At 34.9% G+C, this 21,020-nt stretch overlaps 1 protein-coding gene across 2 annotated transcripts in view; it reads right to left on the reverse strand.

The window, feature by feature from the left end:
- EMC2 (ER membrane protein complex subunit 2) overlaps window positions 1-21,020 on the reverse strand; it is a 50,378-nt gene that overhangs the window by 7,755 nt on the left and 21,603 nt on the right. Inside the window, exons 6-10 of one of the 2 annotated variants that reach the window (XM_011961094.1) lie at window positions 9,371-9,456; window positions 9,159-9,218; window positions 3,399-3,480; window positions 2,464-2,574; window positions 214-318 (exon numbers count right to left, since the gene is read on the reverse strand). In XM_011961094.1, the coding sequence (XP_011816484.1) occupies window positions 214-318; window positions 2,464-2,574; window positions 3,399-3,480; window positions 9,159-9,218; window positions 9,371-9,456 (444 nt within the window). The remainder of the gene's footprint in view (window positions 1-213; window positions 319-2,463; window positions 2,575-3,398; window positions 3,481-9,158; window positions 9,219-9,370; window positions 9,457-21,020) is intronic. The other variant, XM_011961095.1, reaches the window with a different exon arrangement.

Raw genomic sequence — 21,020 nt, forward strand, 5'->3', positions numbered from 1 at the left:
CCAGCCCGGGGAACAGTGTGAGACTCTGTCTCAGAAAAAAGAAAAAAAAAAAAAAAAAAACCACAAATTAATTCTACACAAAACACATTTCATTTCATAAAGCCCTAAAGGCATGTAAGTCCAATGCTAGACATCTGACTTTGTAGTTTGTAGAAACAAAACTAAGAAATACATTAACTGACCTACATAGCAAAATGATCAATAAATACTAACCTGATAAGCTCTGTTTATTTGACTAGCTGCCCAACTAGCATATTTCATGTTGTCCTTTTTCGTTTTTGCACTTGCTTTTGGATTAGAAGCAATATGACTTGCCGACTAAAAACAAACAAACAATAACATCAAAAGCAAAATTCCTTTTTTGCTAGTCAAGATAATCAAAAACATAAGGGACATGGTTGCAATGGGATGATAATAAAGAATTTTTAAAAACTGTACCAAAATAATTTTTAATATAAACATAAAATTGAATATTAGTGCTTAAAATGAAAATACATTTTAAAATATAGTATAAATCCAAAATAGTGGGAAGGGAAAATATATTTTAAATAATACCTAAAATTATTTAATTATGTATCTGTAACAGCTCTTAAAGGTAAAACTCCGTATCGTTTAAATAAAGAAGCTATAGAAGAACACTTTATAAACCAAAAGCACTTTACCACTGTAGGATATTACTGGTGTTATTTCTTGTTATTGAATTACATAAGCTTGCCTATGTCAGAATCACATAATCACTGAATATTTACAGAAAAAGGAAACTCAAAAATAATTTAGCCTGACATCCTACATTAATAGATAAAAGAAATTTAAGTCCAATAGGAGAAATTTAACTTGACCAAAGCAAAATAATGGGTCTTTGAAATAAAGATCTTTATCTCTAATCCATTTCTCTTTTCACTATACCATGAGTTTTCAAACTGTGTTTCAGAGAACCAATTAGTCCCCGCAATTTGATCCACCCTCTCCTTTTTAAAAATGTATTTAAACGAGCAGTTCTTAATCTGGGATCTGTGAAAGAATCCATAAAACCCCCAAATCATATGCTAATTATTCAACGTATATATTACTGTGAAGAGTAAGATATAATTTTAATCCTATTCTTAAATATATTTTCCTCTTAAAAGAATCTGACCATGTGATTCAAAAAAAGGTTAAGCCTTTGTTTTATGCCAGCCTGTGCTATAGCCTCTTTCACCTATGTCTCCGTCTCTGCCAGTGAAGAATCTATATCCCCAAATCTGACTTTTATACCTCTATGACTTTAATGTTACCTTCTTCTTATGAATTTTAGTAGATGCAGTGGTTACGAGAAAAACTATGGAGTTAACTTCCTGGGCTGGAAACCTAACTCAATCATTTAGGAGCTCTGTGCCCATCTTTGGGCAAATTAATTAAATCCGTGTCTCAGTTTCACCACCTGAGAATAGTATTGAGAGCCCCTACTCAAATACTTGATGTGAGGATGTATTGATTTAAAATAAAAACTACAGGTCAGAACAATGCCCAGCACATAAAGTGCTATGTATAAACTATTATTGATAATATGTTGTATATTATATAGTTTTTAAAATTAGTATTTATTTGATAAAGAGATACTTCTAATATAGTATATTTTCAAGCCATTGCAATTAGCTTTGCTAGAATCCAGGAAAATTTTCTTGAAATACATTTGAACCATTTTCTAATCGTATTTTGCCATTCCTTTTTAAAAATTATTTCATGTTTATTTCTTCCTATCTCCATTTCTTCAATCAGTTCTTTTTCATTGAGCTGCAACTAGAAGACACTTATCAAGAAGTCTGTCAAAAGAACAGGATAAATAAAAAATTCAAAGAACTAACTGACATATTAAAGTTTATTTTTCCCAGCCTTTCTTATTGTAGAGAGGCGCTCACTTTATATACATGTCTTAAAGGTCAGTAAATTATTCCTCCATTTCCCATACTCTTATTAATTGACTTTTCTAAACTGCATTTGGCATACCTAAACAAGAGATCATTATATACTTGCCACAATTTCCAAACTGTTTTTCGACACCATAAAAAATGTTTTAATTTGATATATTAGGGATTTTATTTCTAATGTCTTTTATTGGCATAGTTTAAAAATACGTCATACAACTATAATTTAGGAAAGAAATACAATAATGTTGGGCATAAACCCAAGAATATCAAAACAAGAAATCATATTTTTTTTTCCTGTTACTATTTAATTTTATAAGGGCAGATTTCAATTCTGATACGATAAAAGTTTACAAAAAAAAAGTCAAACAGCTAGGCTGTATTAACATTCAAAAATAAAACTGGCTTACAAGCTATTGCTCAGAATTAATTACAGAAAAAAATCATATGCTTATTAATAAAATACAAAAAACAGGAGAGGAGTGATGGGAGGGGATAGTTGAATGGATTTTAAGTGACAGATTTTTAAAAATAACATTAAACATGCACCTCAACTCACCATATAAAGCCCAAACAAAGCTCTCATATTTCTGTTGTTCAGTTTCAATGCCTGTGCAAAATACTTTCTTGAAAGTTCGAGGTTTTCAAGTCCACCTTGGGTATATTTAACCTGTTAAAAATTGCAAAGTGCTGAAAACTGTTTATTTTACTACTTTGAAATATAGCATGGTTTCATCATACCACAGGCATTAAGTAATCGAAACAGATATTCTCTCTAAAAACAAATACAAGATGTTAAAAGAATTCACCTAAAGGTTTTTAAAGCTAATCTAAAATTTCAAACATAACCTTCCCCAAAAAAGTTATTCTGTTCTACGAACACTGAGATGATTGAGTAGTTTTTAAAACAAAAATGCTGCCACGATAAAAAGCCAGAATAATTTCTATTTCAGCTGCCTCACAAATGCTTCACTTCACATTGTATTTTCTATTACTGGCATTATAAACGTGGACTTAAATATTGAATTGTCCTTTCATAATCTGTACGGACATTCTTTAATAATGAATCTCTTCTAGCCTTATAGCACTCAATTGTACCGATATTCTTAACAGTATGCAAATTAAATAAATACTTCCTATGTCCCAACTGGCTTTAATACAAATTTCCCAGAATATGGATTTAACAATCATAATCACTATAAATGTCTCAGAAGCCATTAAGTGGTGGCAAATGTGATATAACTTATAATTAGGAAAGAAAATAGTACACAAATATAAAAATACAAGGAATTTCACTGTTTTAAGTATGTCTTAATTGAAGTCAGTATTACCACTGCAATGTTAAAAATTTTAAACTTTTATTCCCACAATGTAATGTTCATCAGATGTTTTAAATATATACTTGCTTAACATGAAGGAAATATTCTTAGTTCCATAATAATACCGAATAGTAACCAAAATAAAATTACATGCCATTGTTCTGAAAACACTTACTTCAGCATATTGCTGACAGTATAAGTGGTTGTGTGGATTAGTCATCATTAGTTCCTCTAAACAAAAGGCTGCTTTTGCATAGCTAAAAACACATCAAGAGGAGAAATTAATTTTAAAAGTCACAAATTTTTATTTTAGTTAAATCTTGAAATAATTTAAAAACAACTTTAGTGATGTTAAACAATTTATTCACAAATAATTTACATAGCTTTATTAATAAAGTATTTGTCATCTGAAATTCATAAATATCAATGACATTAAATTTTATCATGAAATATAAACACAGGCATCTTAAAGCAGCTTGTAAACAATCAATAGATACTGCATTTTAAAAATTGGTTCACTCCTACTACATCTCATCATTACTAATAAGAAAGGCTTCAAGACCTTGGATCAAGTTGTATACAGAACAACTTCTGGAAGCTGGCTGATCATTTTAAAAAATATTCAAACAGCTAATGTGTAAGGAGAAAATAAATACTTTATTAAATATTCTCTACTCACTAAAAATTCTTCACAGGCATATATTTACCAACATATTCTATTACAAAGATTTCTCTCATTACTTAAGTTTACTGTCAAATACCAAATTATACTGAAGTTATAAATTTCTAAGCCCATGAAAAATAGATCAAGTTGGTTTTGATATACACTGTACTACTATTTAATCTTGTGGTAGAATAAACAAAAATCTTGCTGAAAACCTAAGAAAAGAGAACTGCCAGAAAGAGCTCTGGAAAAACATTTTAAAGCATGTGACTATAATTCACTAAATATATTTTAAATGTTTAATGCCATGTGCCTATCCTCACTATCTACAGGAAATCCTAATGAACACAGGTGTTACAAGATTTTTTCCCAGTGAGGAAGTGATGACACTACCCAACAGAAAGAGGTTACCTAAAGTTATTTTTGGCATTTGTTACCAACATACAAAAGTATCTACCTTTACACTAATGCCTGATATACTTTTAAAAATTATTTTCCTGTTTCACACAAGTATAAGCTAACTTTTAGTAACTGCTTATTAGGTGTCATGCATTTTCTAAATGTGTTACATGTATTATCCTACCAAAATCCTAGGAAGAAGGAAATTATTATCACCATGCTAGAGCTGAGATTACTGAGGCACAGAGCTGTAAACTGAATCCCAGGCTGTGCCACTCCAGACAGCTTGTACTCTTTAACCACTACATATGCTGTTTATATGCATTACACATAACATTGAAAAACTGAAGATGTCAATGGTAACATGAAAATGTGCACAGCAGTCACACCCAAAGGGACTGAGGAAAAAAATACACCCTGCAGATTACCTAGTAATTACAGCATTTTAAATTTATGAAGGACCATATATATATACTCTCATCTAAGATCATGCAGCTATTTAGCCCTTTCCATTTTTAAATTCAAAACCAAGCATTGGTTCTTGACACATGATAGGTATTTAGTAAGACTGAACAAATGACTAAATAAATGTCTAAAACAAATGTATTATGATTACCTACATAATATCTATTTATCACTCTAAAAGAAAAGGGAAAATTTGTCTCTACCTTAAAACACTTTATCAAAAGACAGTTCTCTTCTAAACGTATTCCTTTAATTATAAAGTATGATACCAAAAATTCACATTGAGACTAAGAATAAAAGTTCTTAGAGATTTAAATGGGCTGAGCACAACTGTGACACTGGTGCATAAAGCAAGATAAAATGGGCAGGTAGTAGTAGTTCTTAGGGTAAAATGAATACCAAGATATTTTATCAAAAATCAATTAGCATCACATATGAGAAAAGGATTCCTTCCCCCAATTTTACAAAGTATGGTATCAAACTAATTTTGTGGATAAAATATAGAATTAAATAAAATTAGAGCTAGAAGGAGCTCAAGAGATGGTCTAGTCCAGCTTTTCTAGGCCATTGTTAGGCCACATAAAAAGTGACTATTTCCTCAATCTTGTCAGGGATAATACATAGCCAGTACTATTCTAGGTGCATAGAGAAGTTAATTCATATACAGTGACTCAACAAGACTAAGAATAGAGAAGTGAAAATAATTTGAATCTACTTAAAACAGAATAACAATTGTTATTACAATGTTAGAGTCAGGACTAGAACTAAATAAAGTTTCCTCTCTTCCTTACAAAAGTATATATAACTAAAGGTTACAGTATTTGGTACTGTGTGTTACTTTACCAACATCACGATTTTTCCTTATAGAATTGTGGTAATTCCCTTTGATATGGAATTTTAAATGGCTGGACCTATGAAAAGGAACTATAATCACAATCATAATTAATGTATTATACTAAAATGTTCCTTGCTGTATAGTATTTAGTTTCAATTACAAATCGAGTAAAAAAATTTTGTCTTTCATAATGTGAATGTATTTTTGCTCACAAAGGTTGAGATTCCCTTAACCAAAATGCTTGGGACCAGAAATGTTTCAGATTTCAGAATTTTTCAGATTTTAAAATATCTGCATTATCTTACTGGTTGAACATCCCTAACCCAAAAATCCTAAATCCAAAATGCTCCAATGAGCATTTCCTTTGAGCATCATGTTGGCACTCAGAAAGTTTCAGATTTTGGAGTATTGTTGATTTCAGATTTTCAGGTTATGGATACTTAACCTATAATACATATTGGTAGTGCTGACACACAAAAAATTAACTGTAGTTTTAAAACTTCAGAACAAGAGTCTCAATATGGTCAATGAGTGTAACATGATACCCCTGGAATAACTAAAAACAAACTATAATTTATAAATCAGAAACGCACTTATAAAAGTAACTTAAAAATATAAAACGGTTATATGGCATAATTCTATATCCCTTTTTCTCTCTATAAAAACATTAAATAGGACTATATGAAAATTATACTACAGATATTTATTTGGAGTTAAAAATTCCAGAGCTGGGCATAGTGACACACCTGTAGTGCCAGTTACACAAGAAGCTGAGATGGGAAGAGCACTTGAGCCCAGGAGCTCAAGTCTAGTCTGGGAAATGTTGTAAGACTCTGTCTCTTAAAGAAAAAAAATAGTTCAAGATCTAGGCTACCAAAGCTGCCTGTGACCTATTATACTTAAAAAAGCCTATAACTGTTCATACACAGAAAAGAATATCAAATGTTGCATATATCTAACATTTTCAAAACTGCTACATTTTTGCCACTGTGTCCAGGAGACTGGTGCTAAAACTGATATCCTACAATTATTTAACATTCCACCAAAAAGTCTTCCTATAATGACTTGCTCAAACATGTCAAATGAATCATGTGAACTGACTGTAATTTTCAGTTTCAAAAAATCTGTAGATATGTATTTCCACTCACTTAAACATAAATATTCCTTCTACGTGTTCAATTAGAAAAAATAAATGGTCATTTTGTAACTACCTTCAAGACCAAAAAAGACTTTTGTGATACTAGATAAAAGGGTAGGCTGACCATAATTATCATTTCCTCTAAAAAATTTTTTTCAGGTGCTCCTACATCTTCGTATTTCTTGATTTTTTGAGATTTCTCAGTTCATTTCTCTCAAGTGTACATTCACCTCTATTTCAATAAACTCTTTAGATTCAAAACAAAGCAAAACTGAACGTGGTGCCACATGGTGAAACAAATAAATAAATTTAATGGTAGGTTAAAAATAAGGTATAACCTAAATCTGATGACGAAATAAATATTAGAAATACATGCAAAAAAATAAAATTGCAAATGAAGTAGGGGAAAAAAGGTGATATATATTTTAAGCTATTAAAGGATAGCAGACATGATAATGTTAAAAACTGATGAATCTGATTTTCTAAAAATGTAAAGTTTCTATAATTTTAAGAAGTCAGTATTTAAAAAGCATATAACAAGGATATACTTTTGACATATGGTTAGTCTCCTTTACAAAAAGAGCTCTTAAAAATGAACTAAAAAGGTAGAACCAATTTCACCTATCAAACTTGTAAAGGTAAAGATTAAAAAAGAATCACAGTATCCAATACTGTTAAGGGACTCTAGTAAATGCTGGTGTGCTAATAAACTGATGTTAACATTCTAGGGAACAATCAGGAACTACATATCAAAACCACAGAAAATGTACCTCTTATTTAATCAAGCAATTTTAGTTCAAAGAATTTAAATCAAGGAAACAAAATAAACATGATCACTACAGCATTACACATAAAAATATAAAACAACCTTTATATCTCCCTAGGAAACTGGTTAAAAATACTAGGGTAAACTGGTAAGATGAAATAATATAAAACCATTCAAAACACACAAGAAATTTTTGACAAAATATAAGGGAAAGCATAAACTATGAAATATAGTTTTATTTTGGGCTTTTGTTTTAAAAGGTAAGGAAGGACAAAAATCAAACTATAGTTAACTTAGGATGCTGGAATTACATGTAATTTTTGTCTTGGTCTTTATGCTTTATTGTGTTTCTCAAATTTTCTGCATTAGGTATTCCTTTAACTTGAAAAAAAAATCCTTGTTAATTTGAAATGTTTAAAAATGCTTTCAGTCAGAAAAGTTTTAAAAAGTACAAAAAAATGTTAAATATCAACTGTTTTAGAAACAAAATAAAATTAATGCTAATTATTTTTACTATATTCTAAAGATTCAATTTCATGTATCTAAATATAAGTATTATACACTGTCTCACATGCATAAGAAATCATAAGTATGTTTACATATGTGTACAAACAAGCATATCATCTATACTGAATGTAATTCAGGAAATAATTTCCTAATCAAAACCAGAGTCTCTGTTTCAGAGTATAGCAGAGAACTTCAAAAATAGTTCCCAGAATATAGTACACATTCATTAAATCACGGCTATTACTTTTATTTTAGCTCCCACTTTTCTTAGACTTATGCAAATAGACTACTTCAATCCTCTCTATCACATTATATATATAGACCACAGACAACAGACAAATGTCTTCATTCTATTTCTCATCAGTTGTTTGTAGTATGAGAACAAGGTTAAATATTCATGCACAAGAAAACGTGCATAACAATCTGATTCTATTCTGTCAAAAAAGAAAGAAAAGAAGCAATGTCATATACTTCAGATTCAGAAGAACTAAGAAAAAAAAGAAAAAACATGCCTCTAGATGGAGGTTAGCATTAATGCTGTAATATTAGCAAACTTGCACTAAGACTCTGGACTAATCCTCTCACACTGGGATTTCCTCCTGTCACTACAGCAATAAAAAAGCTAACAAAAACATTAAACATCTAATAAGCAAGATCCTACAGCATTCAACATTCTTGATTATTCTCAGTTTTTTACCCAGGCAACAGAATGCTTCTACTTTGGAAGAGTTGATTCTCTTAGTACTAAGGCTAATACATGCATACAATTGACAGAATTTTCAAACAGCAGTGAGTACAATACTCTTTGTATTATAAGAACAATCTGAACTCTAAAAATTCACAATTTTGATTCACCAAAAATAAACTTAGCTTAGCAAATGCAGGCCTTTTTACTTCCAAAGAATGCCATCTATATTTGAAAGAAAAACTTATTTCCTAAACATAAACAATATGGCAAAACACAAATGACCTAGTTAAAGCTATTCACATATTATGACCAGCAAATTATTGATTTGTTTTCATTTAATTGTTGTTTTGTTTTTCATTTCAAACTACATGATTCACACCTTCTCACCAATCCTCTGGAAACCACAGTGCTTTCTGAACTTACAGTGATGAAAACTGCACTCAACAAAATGTTAAGTGTGTTTAATAACTTACTCATGTTCATTGATGTAAAGTTCTGCAAGTTCATGCCAGGCTTCTTGGTCTCCAACAAATCTGGTGAGAGGAAAAGAAAAAAAAAAGTAAGTGTGTAGATATTCTGCAAATGAACAGCATGAAGACAAACAGGAAAATCAAATGCAAATTCCATTTTAATTAAAAAAGATTTATCAAAATAACAAAACACGATCCTCTTGTAAAACACTCACTGTTCCAGATACTCATTCAGTTCCCGAATGGCCTCCACATTTTTCCCCTGGGCTTTTCGAATGGCAATCTTACGCTTTCTTGCAGCCTGTGGGTTGACATTAATAAAGGATTAGGCCCTCAAGATTCCTTGGGGTTTTGTAAAGAAGGTAATTTGACTGCGCAAATTATTATCTCAATGCCAGAGAAATTCCATTGTAGAACTACTGCTTAGTGAGAGTTTATAAACATACCCTATGACATCCCACTGGGGAATTCAAACATTCCTCTAACAATCACATATGCTTTACTTTTGATGCACACAATGTATGCACCGTTTCATCCAAATAAATAGCCATCCAGATTCTGATAATTATTAGCCAGCAGGGAATCCTAATCTTTATCCAACTTAAAGTCCTTTACTCTGTCTCATTCATAAGATCTGTATCCTAAGAGGTGGAGGAATGGTGGAGATTAGGGGGAAAAAAATCTCACCATGGCATGGCCTTTGAATATCATTATATAAATATGGCTTCTGACAACTTTTTCACAATTTTAAGAGAAAATCTACCCATGAGTCTTTCACAAGAATAATACAGTCCTGAAATATTGTATAATAAGTAAAACAATTAAAAGTTGTACTCTAAAGTTTTTAAAATGATAAACATAAAAATCAATGCCATTTATTGCATTCATCAAATATGTACCAGACTTCTACTGTTTGCTAATATTGTGCTACACAATGAAAATATAAAGATAAAAAAGAAATGATAATTCCTTGCAGAAGCTCATTCTCATGACAAAAACATATCAAATAAAAAATTTAATGCAGTAAGAGCAATGACAGAGATATCTAGGGTGTCATGAAAATAAGGAAGAGATCCTGACACATGCTGTGGCAGAGTGGACAAAGTGGAAAGACAGAAAGCAAAGATGGTCCCACACGTGATACCCGTACTGAAACAAAGAGTAAGTAGACATTAAAAAACAAAATAGGAAGTTATTTACGGAAACTGCATAGTGGGAAGAACACACGAGCAAAGGCCTTGGAGAAAGCAGTACTGTATGTAATCCAAGACTACAAGTTTGAGGCTGAGGTAAACAGTCAGGGACCGGAGCACACTGTATAAATTATTAAATTTACATCCCCTCTATGTTTGCTTCAAATACAGAAGGATAAACAATGAAACATACTATAACTGAGGCCAAGCTAAACTTACTAATTATGAATAAAATTTCTTACTGTTTTATATAATATTCCACAAGATGCAGACAGAAGTAAAATGGAAATGGCCTCTTTAGAGTATCAAGAGCTACTCATTATGGGGTGGCGAGTGAGTGATTTGGCTCTGAAGAAATGAAAGTGAAAGTTTAGAGAAATCAAGAGACTAATAAACAAGGGTCAGAGCAATGTTTATAATAATTGTGGTAATATTTGGGTAATTAAAAATGATGTCTTAAGAATATATATCCTTAAGCATATTGTGAGAGTAAAAAAAAAAATAAAAAATAAAAAAAGAATCTATATCCTTAATCAGGTCATGCCAAAGGCCTTAGCGCAATGCCTGTCACAGAGTAGGCACAGGCAAATATTTTTAATTTTTTTTTTTTTTTTTTTTTTGAGACGGAGTCTCGCTCTGTCACCTAGGCTGGAATGCAGTGGCGCAATCTCAGCTCACTGCAAGCACTGCCTCCCGGGTTTACGCCATTCTCGTGCCTCAGCCTCCCGAGTAGCTGGGACTACAGGCGCCCGCCATCTCGCCCGGCTGGTGTTTCTTTAGTATTTTTTAGTAGAGACGGGGTTTCACCGTGTAAGCCAGGATGATCTCGATCTCCTGACCTCGTGATCCACCCGTCTCGGCCTCCCAAAGTGCTGGGATTACAGGCTTGAGCCACCGCGCCCGGCCATATTTTTAATTTTTTAATTTATTTATTTTAATTAATTAATTATTTATTTATTTAATATTTTAAATAATGTATTTTAATTTTTAAAATAAGTTTACTAAGTAAAACAAAAATGTACCACAATAAATGCAAAGTTTTAAAAGTCTCAAGAACTCAGAAGTAAAAGTAAAGCTCTGAAAGTAACTCAAACCCTAAAGCCATTAAGAATTTTAGACTTAGGCCGGGCGCCGTGGCTCAAGCCTGTAATCCCAGCACTTTGGGAGGCCGAGACGGGTGGATCACGAGGTCAGGAGATCGAGATCATCCTGGCTAACACGGTGAAACCCAGTCTCTACTAAAAAATACTAAAGAAACACTAGCCGGGCGAGGTGGCGGGCGCCTGTAGTCCCAGCTACTCGGGAGGCTGAGGCAGGAGAATGGCGTAAACCCGGGAGGCGGAGCTTGCAGTGAGCCGAGATCCCGCCACTGCACTCCAGCCCGGGCGACAGAGCCAGACTCCATCTCGAAAAAAAAAAAAAGAATTTTAGACTTAAAATGGGAGCATTGGAGCATTGTCCCTAGTCCTCCCAATAGATGAGGGATAAATTAACATGTAATCAAGAAACTTTCTTTTGGCCATATCTGATTTCACCAAAATTTGAAACATTAATTTAATCTTTCATTTTTCATGACACTACTTCTTCCACAGACAATATGCAGGGCAAAACGTCTCTTTTGAAATCAAAAAGACAAGAAACTGAATCCCAACTCTTATCACTTACTAGCTTTTTTAACCTCTGCAAACCTCAGTAATACCATCTACCTTCAAGCATCAATATAAAGCAACTAACACAGTATATAATATTAAATAAATGTTATCTTTCTTTTTTAACATTTGGTTCTAGGCTTAATGTTTATGTGTTAAATCTTGCCACAAAATTCTAACTAAGCAATATTTAAAGGACTGGAATAGACTTGCTTTATTTGATATTTATATCTTGTCCCAGTCCTTACAGGATTTGTAACAGCAGAGATGAGATACTGTATGCAGTGAAAACTTGTTGAAAACAATTGGATTCACCTGGGAGCAGTGGTGCATGCCTGTCATCTCAGCACTTTGGGAGGCTGAGGTGGGAAGATCACTTGAGCCCAGGAGTGAGAGACCAGTCTGGGCAACATAGTGAGACCCTGTCTCTACAAAAATAAATAAATACTTTTTTAAAGAGAAAGCATTGCATACAAATGCCACAAATCAAACAAAAAAATCAAAGTATAAATATGATAGCAAGTAACACATCTATAGTAATAAGAGGCATCAACACTGTCCTGGACACTTAGACACAGTGAGTTTCATGAAGGTGGACTGAAAACACCTAACTTTGACTCACTGTTTCAGTTTTTTGACCACAGAATCATTCCTCTATTGTTGAACACATACTAATGTTTTCAGGTCAGCAGCTTTCTGCAGAATAGAGCTTGTAAAGCAGTATTTTAGACTGTTTCAAAGATCATTAATCTTTAAAAATAACTTTTAAAAGAGAATTATTTTGAAAATGATGGAAAACAGATGTGTATCCAACTGAAATGTGTCAAGAGGGAGAACTAGAGTATCTGAAATTTCTGATTCTCATCCTAGATTCTTCTATAAGATTTCCTAAAAGAGGCTGGGCACAATGGGTCATGCCTGTAATCCCAGCACTTTGCAAGGCTGAGGCAGGTGGATCACTTGAGGTCAGGAGTTCGAGACCAGCCTGGCCAACATGATGAAACCTGGTCTCTATTAAAAATACAAAAATTAGCCAGGTGTTGTGGTGCACATTGATAATCCCAGCTACTCGGGTGGCTGAGGCAAAAGAATCATGGAACCCGGGAGGTAGAGGCTGCAGTGAGTAGAGATTGCACGGCTGTACTCCTGTCTGGGCGCCAGAGTAATACTCTGTCTCAAAAAAAAAAAGACTTCTTAAAAGAAAGAAGCAGATTTCTTACAAAGTAAATAATTCATTATTATTTTGAATTAAGTCCATTTGTGGTGGCTAGCATAACTTTGTAAGAATTATGCAAAAAAGAAATTTAGTATTAATTTTGTAATAACCAATTCCATCTGACAAAAACTTCAGGAAGATAGAAGACTTTAAATACTAGGCTTGGCCAGACACGGTAACTCACATCTGTAATCCCAGCACTTTGGGACGCTGAGGCAGGAGGATCAATTGAGGTCAGAGGTTCGAGACTAGCGTGGCCAACATGGCGAAACTCCATCTCTACTAAAAACACAAAACTTAACCGGGAATGGTGGTGGGTGCCTGTAATCCCAGCTCCTCGGGAGGCTGAGGCAGGAGAATCATTTGAACTTGGGAAGCGGAGGTTGCAGTGAGCCGAGATTGTGCCACTGTACTACAACCTGGGTGACAGAGTGAGACTCCGTCTCGAAAACAAAAATAAAATAAAATAAAAATAAAAATAAACAAATACTATGCTTTGTTAATTAGAGAAGCAGGTCCCCAAATCCCTACTGTATGAGCAATACATTTCTCAATCATGTAAAACCTAAGATACAGCGTTTTATCTCCTACTATTCTAAAATTTTAAACAAACGTTTAAGTGGTAACCTTTCAGCTATGCAAAGCCAGTCTTCCTAATTAAAATATATGTGGTAGCTTAAAAAAAAAAACCCTACTAAACTATCATTATCATATGAGCAAAGGTATATTATTAAGTCACAAACTTTTTACTAAATAACAGCCTTTCACAGGTTAGTTCTTCTAAAGAAAATCATACTATCCTGACATAAGAACCAATCTTTATCATAATTGTATTAAATTAAGCAGATAATTTAATCCTGGCCAAAAAGACATAACAGGACCAGATTTACTCCTCCTGCCTTAAGATATGGGACATTAGGCAATGAAGGATAGTGACCCCTGAGAGGTGAGGAAGCAAACCACGTGAGTCCCATTTTTATTACCCTGGCTCACTGCTTTGACAGTTTCAAGGGTGTTGTGCAGGAAGGGGAAAACCAAGTTGAGCCAAGTTCAGGAGTTCAGGAGAAAGAGCTCAAAGTCCACGATGATCAAAGAGGCTGGACTTCATAGGACAGAGTGCCAAAGAAAGAAAAATATAGAATAAGGACTCTGGGGCTCTGCAGTGTTCCCCTTGAGTACTTAGTTTTGTACTGATCAGTGCATGCGGGTGAGGAAACTGCCCAAGGCCAGGGAAAGAAATACCAGAAAGGGTTAAGGGGAACAGTGCACACCACTGATACAGGGCTGGAAACAGTCTCTTCTACCAGTCAGCCTGGAAAATGTCATGATTCATGGGCACTGAATAGAGTATCCAGAAGGATCTTGCTTCAGTAATAGGGTATAATGAGCCCTGGTCTAAACACTGTTCTGGATCAGGTCTAGCAAACACTCAAAGGTTCAAACTATTTGCAAGTAACTTAACTGCAGCCCAGAAGAAAGCTCAAGAACATAGGAATACAAACATGGAAAGAGAGGCAAAAGGAAATCTTTAAGCATGGCTCTGTTCACTATCTTGATTGTGGTGATGGTGTCACAGGTGTACACAAATATCAAAACTTACTAAATTGTACACTTTAAATATGTGCCATTTATTCTATGTCAATTACATGTCAAAGCAGTTAAAAACTAGTGCTAAGACGACTACATGTTAATAGTCTTGAATATTTAACAACTTTGATTTTGCATTTCTTTTTTCTTTTCTTTTTTTTTTTTTTGAGACAAAGCCTCGCTTTTGTCCCCCAGGCTGGAATGCAATGGTGCTATCTCGGCTCACTGCAACCTCTGCCTTCCGGTTCAAGCGATTCTCCTGCCTCGGCCCCCCAAGTAGCTGGGATTACAGGCGCCTGCCACCAAGCCTGGATAATTTTTGTATTTTTTTAGTTAAGACGGGGTTCCACAATGTTGGCCAGGCTGCTGGAGAACTCTGACCTCAGGTGATATACCCGCCTTGGCCTCCCAAGGTGCTGGGGTTACAGGCATGAGCCACCACGCCAGGCCGATTTTGCATTTCTTTCTTTTACTTTTTCTCCTGCCAAAGTTCTCATTTTCTCTAAATATTTTGTTTAGATCTATCTTTACAAAAGTGAATTAAAATCTTAAAAATGAAAACTTCTGCATAAGTGATTCTAATATTTGGAGTTAAAATCTTTATTATAAAGTACAAAACTTCAAAAAGTACTCATTATGATATAGGATAAGTTATTTTTTAAAAGCCATTTAAGGCTGGACGTGGTGCTTATGCCTGTACGACTGTAATCCCAGCACTCTGGGAGGCCAAGGCGGGCAGATCACCTGAGGTCAGGAGTTTGAGATCAGTCTGGCCAACATGGTGAATCCCCATCTCTACTAAAAACACAAAAATTAGCTGGGTGTGGTGGTGTGCACCTGTAATCCCAGATACTTGGGAGGCTGAGGCAGGGGAATCAACTGAACCCGGGAGGTACAGGTTGCAGTGAGCCGAGATTGCACCACTGCACTCTAGCCTGGGCAACAGAGCGAGACTCGGTCTCAAAAAAAAAAAAAAAAACCCATTTAAAGTCTTAAAGTTTTGTCACATAATTCAAAGCTTATGTAAAATTTTAAACAACAAGATACAATGTATCATACATTAAAAAATCAATTATAATAACAAGAACACCGGTTCAAAAAACTAAGATAAAAATAGAAACACACATCTTAGTTTCTGTGCATTCATACAGAGCAGTAATGGGCATTGAAGGAAGTATATACTGCAGTTAGGTAGCCATCTGCAGAATAAATGAATACATCACAAACTTTACAGCTGGAAAGAAATGAGGAGCAGGCAGTGATAATTACATCTCTTCATTTTATGTAGACAAAAACCAAAGCCCAGTCTCACACCGTAAATCCTGGGGCTCCTGAATTTGTTCATGTCACTTTTTTGCCATAGTCTCTTGCTCTCTGGACACTTACTACTCAGTTGTCCAACTTCTTATTCACATAATGTCTAACTGTGAATAGAGTCAAGTAGCGTATCTCCCAAAAGCCACACAAAACCCTAGGTTTTGAATGATTACCAAGCAACTAGAATGAGCCTCAACAAGGCTTCTTGTGGCTGTTGAGTCTCATTTAGAGCACACAAAAAATGATTTTAACAAATATCAATTTTGGGATTCATGCTTGTAATCCCAACACTCTGAGAAGGCCAAGGCGGGAGGATCACCTGAACCCAGGAGTTTCAGAACAGCCTGGACAACACAGCAAAATGTTGTCTCTACGAAAAGTTTTAAAAGATTACTTGGGTATGGCGGTATACGCCTATAGTACTAGCTAATCAGGAAGCTGAAGTGGGAAGACTGCTTAAGCCCAGGAGTCAGCGGTTATAGTTAGCTATAATCGCCTCACTGCAATCCAGCCTGGGCAACAGAGCAAGATCCTGTCTCAAGAAAAAAAAAAAAAAAATTCTATCATAGCTTCCTTAGCATAATATTCTATACAACAAAAATTATGCTTAGATTTTTAAAAATAAAAACAAGTTATTCATCTTCACATACTCTTCAATAGTGGCAAGTACAGTCTTATTAAATGACTAAATTTAAATAATAAAATTTCTGTAGGAGTAACAGCTGGTTGTCATGTGTTAACTACCTACTCTCAATTCCATTTATTACCATTGCTTCTTTCCTCATGATAAAGAGCCTTAATTTCTGAAATCAAAGTACCTATCCAGAGTTTCTTACTAACTGTACAATCTTGGGCAAGTCACTTAACTTCTCTATGATCTTGTGTGCCTATAGAATAAAGACAATATCTGAAAGGACTATGATAATGAGATAATAAATGTAAAGTGTTTAGCTCAGTGATGGCCCATAGTAAATATCTGATAAACATTACCTTTCTTCATTATCACGTCATCATCATTTTCTTCAATTCTATCACTCCTCCTTTCACCACTTTCCTCATATTTATACTCTGCTTTGTAGAAAGCTGCAGCTTTTTCTCAGTTGTAAAGTAGAAAAGAAATCTGGATGATCATATAAGCTGTTCTTTTAACTGAACACACTTTAATGTTTTGAAAAATTCACAAAATCAGAGCTCGCTAAACAAATTATATCATCCCTTAATCAATGCTAATAATTACATTTTTTGACCTCACAAAGTTTAGAAGATTTTTAGCCAACACTAATTCAAATAATTTGTCTGCTGCCCTAATCGATGTTCTGAATAAACAATCTTGAGGTATTAAGAATCACAGCAATAGTTCTGAAGAACCCATGTATGATAGTGAAAAACATGCTACTAAAAGAATACCATGAATCACAAGCAATGTACTCCATTATTCAAAAGTAAATCAACTGGCCAACTACATAGATCCTATTCTATTTTCTTCAAAGAGTATTGAATACATAAGGTTCAATCCCTGGCTTCAGAGAATTCACATTCTTTTAACTGAAATATGTGCTAAATATAATATAAATAAAGCTGAGAAGGAACTAAAAAGTACTGTATTGTTTAAACTTTGGAGTGAGCATAAAGGTTATTGTGATGTTTACTAAAACAATCAAAGGGGATGTGGCTACAGGACAGCTACACCCTGAATAAAGACTAGAATTGGAAGAGTCATGCTCCTGTAAGATTTTTCCAACTTAAGATACATATATATACACTAATGCCAAACCATAAATGGAAACCTATATAATTTGTTTCAAACTTTTAAAGACCATGAATAAATCTTCATCCAATTGGCTACATGCCTTGTATAATGTTACACAGAATAGGGCTAGTTAGCAATTTTTTTTGAAAGACAATTTTTTAAAATTTTATTTTAAATAAGCTACCTGGGGGAAGAGATATTACCTAGAAAAGGATTAAAGGATTAAGGTAAAATACAATCTAGAATCTCCCTCTTGCCTCACTCCAGACTCAGGGACCCAGAAGGAACTGGACAGTTGACCAGCAAAAGGAAAGCAGAATCCAGGTTCCCTGCCTCCAAGGTTTATACCTAGAAGCCTGAAAAATGTGGCATTTTAAAAGCATCTTCCAGAGCAAGATACCCTCTCAAGGTAACTGGTCTTACACACTTACTGTTTATGGAACAAATGTCTGACTGTGTACTCGGGTGTATTCAGCAGCATTGTTGCCTGCAGTTCCTGGTGTTCACCAGAGATACTGAGCTCAAAGAAGAGGTTTTACTCTACTCATCACTGCAACCTGCACATTGATCCACAGTCACACAGAGGCCTGTGTTCTGTTCCCTGTAAAGGGAAACATGTTCTGAGCCTGTCTGCCTCCCGTGGCTGCACCTGGTCCTCCATACCAACCCCTGGGGGTTTCCACAACCACTTGGGACAGAAGAAGGTGGAATTTCAGACAAGAGCTTGACTGGATCTTCAATGACAGACTTGGACTAGCTGTGGCCCACACATCGGCCCCACCCAGAATTGCCAGGAGAAAGCTTTGCTGGCCCTGGAGGTAGCGCAGGGCCTGCCTCCCTGCACTGAGTCCAATAGGCACAAGCAGGCTGGCGTATGGCCAGAGTGTGTCAAAGCCCTCTGATGCCTTTCCTTTACCTTTTTTAAAGAATCCCAAATAACTCATTGAAATGACTCAAAGGCGAAAAAGTTTTACCAAAATGAACCCTTTTTCAGTTAACTACTAATCAAATGGATGTATTTGGACCCTCTCAAGTTTCTTTCCCCAGTTACAGTGGGGAACTGGCTGAGTGTTAACTGTGGGATTCACTGCACCATCTTACCCTCAAGACACGAGAAGACGAAAAAGATGAAAATGTAACCTGCAGAGCTGGGCTTAATTCCCACGTCACAGTGTGGTTCCTGCTACAGGAGGCTACCTTTCTCAGACAGAGATTTAATAGGGAATTGAAGGAATAGTTAGGGTGCCAGGGAGATGTGACTGACACTGGTTTTCAAGGTGAATGAGGGGTTGGTGGAGGGTTTGGTGCTACAGCCAGTCAGAACATTTGCAAATTCAAATACATTCCTGTGTGAGGCACGTTACCATTTATCAGTTTTTGTGAATATGTGTATTTTAAGCAATAAGATTTAGCTGATCAAACTTTTCTAGGCAGTCTCAGTGATGCATTTCCTGTGTTGTGACTGTTCTGAAAACAGAGTGGCTCTAACCACTGTGACAGCCTGAATAAAAACCAACCCCCTCCCCCACCTCCCCTCACCAAAAAAAAAAAATCTTTACCCTTGGCACAGAGAAAATTACATCTAATTCATAAATAAAACTACAAATATTTGATATATCACAATAGGCAGAGTTCACAATTCAGAACAAAATCTGATGTTTCTGAAGTATGAAATCAACTAAAAAACAATAATTACTCTGCTTTCTGAAAGGCATTCCTTCAACAGTATTCACTGGAAGCCTACCAAATGCTGGGCACTCTCCTACTCGATGGATATAATTTTTTCCCCTTAAGGAAGATTCAAAGTATGAAAAGTTAATCATTTTCAAAACGCAAGCCGAAAAAAAAAAATGCAAAACTGGTACTGGAGTGATATAAATAACAAAAGCTGTCAGTAGCCCAGTCCCCTCCAATTCCACCTATCTTAGTTTTAGATTCCCATAATCTCTAGCCTAAGAACAGCCTCCAAATTACTTATCTCTTCTCATCTCCTTCAAAATATATCCTATTTCGATGACACATTGTCTCTAAAACTAACTGATGGTATTTACCTAATCAAAATTTGACTTCATACTCCATTCTCTAAGAATAAAAATTAAAAATTACCAAGTTGTTCACAAATATAGACCTTCTTTTTGTACTTCTAGCTACTCTGTACAATGAATCAACTCAGAGGTATAAAATACTGTCTTCCTCAGAAGTAAATTAGTGGAGGAAAAGAAAGTTAACCAGGCAGAGTACCAGAACCTTGCCCTATCTTTATCAGAAGAGAAACGAAATTTGAAAAAAGTGTAAAAGGAGACAGCTCAGAAAGAAAAATACAAATGGTGGTTTAAGAATATTAAAAGATGTTCTCACTCCTGTAATCCCATGGCTGTTTAAGAATACTTAAAGACGTTCTCATTCCTGCAATCCCAGCACTTTGGGAGGCCGAGGCGGATGGATCATGAGGTCAGGAGATCGAGATCATCCCGGCTAACACGGTGAAGCCTTGTCTCTACTAAAAAAATACAAAAAAATTAGCCGGGCGTGGTGGCAGGCACCTGTAGTCCCAGCTACTTGGGAGGCTGAGGCAGGAGAATGACGTGAACCCGGGAGGTGGAGCTTGCAGTGAGCCAAGACCGTGCAACTGCACTCCAGCCCGGGAGACAGAGCAAGACTCTGTCCAAAAAAAAAGAGAATATTAAAAGATGTTCAGCAGTATTCATAATGCAAATTAAAACAAAATAACATTTTTAACCAATTAGACAGGCGACTATTAAAAGAAAAAAGCTGATAATATACCACGTGACAGGATATGGGGAAAGTGGCACTCTCATATGCCACAGAAAGTGGGTACAGATGAATAAAAAGCCTTTTCAGAAGGAAATTTGGTAACATTAATCAAAATTTAAAATCCATGGACCTCCTGACCCAGACATTTCACCTCTAAAGATTCATCCCACCAATGACATCCATGGAAAAACTGTTTCTGAGAGGAAATACCAGAATCATCCTAAGGGTTCACCAAGGGGACTTAGTTAAAGAAACTTTTTCATTAAGACAATGCAATCCTACTCAACAGGATAATGTAAAGGATGTGATGACATGCCATGATCTTTTTTTTTTTTTTTTTTTTTTTGAGATGGAGTCTCGCTCTGTCGCCCGGACTGG

This window comes from Colobus angolensis, unplaced genomic scaffold (genome assembly GCF_000951035.1).
Source record: "Colobus angolensis palliatus isolate OR3802 unplaced genomic scaffold, Cang.pa_1.0 Scaffold535, whole genome shotgun sequence".
NCBI lineage: Eukaryota > Metazoa > Chordata > Mammalia > Primates > Cercopithecidae > Colobus > Colobus angolensis.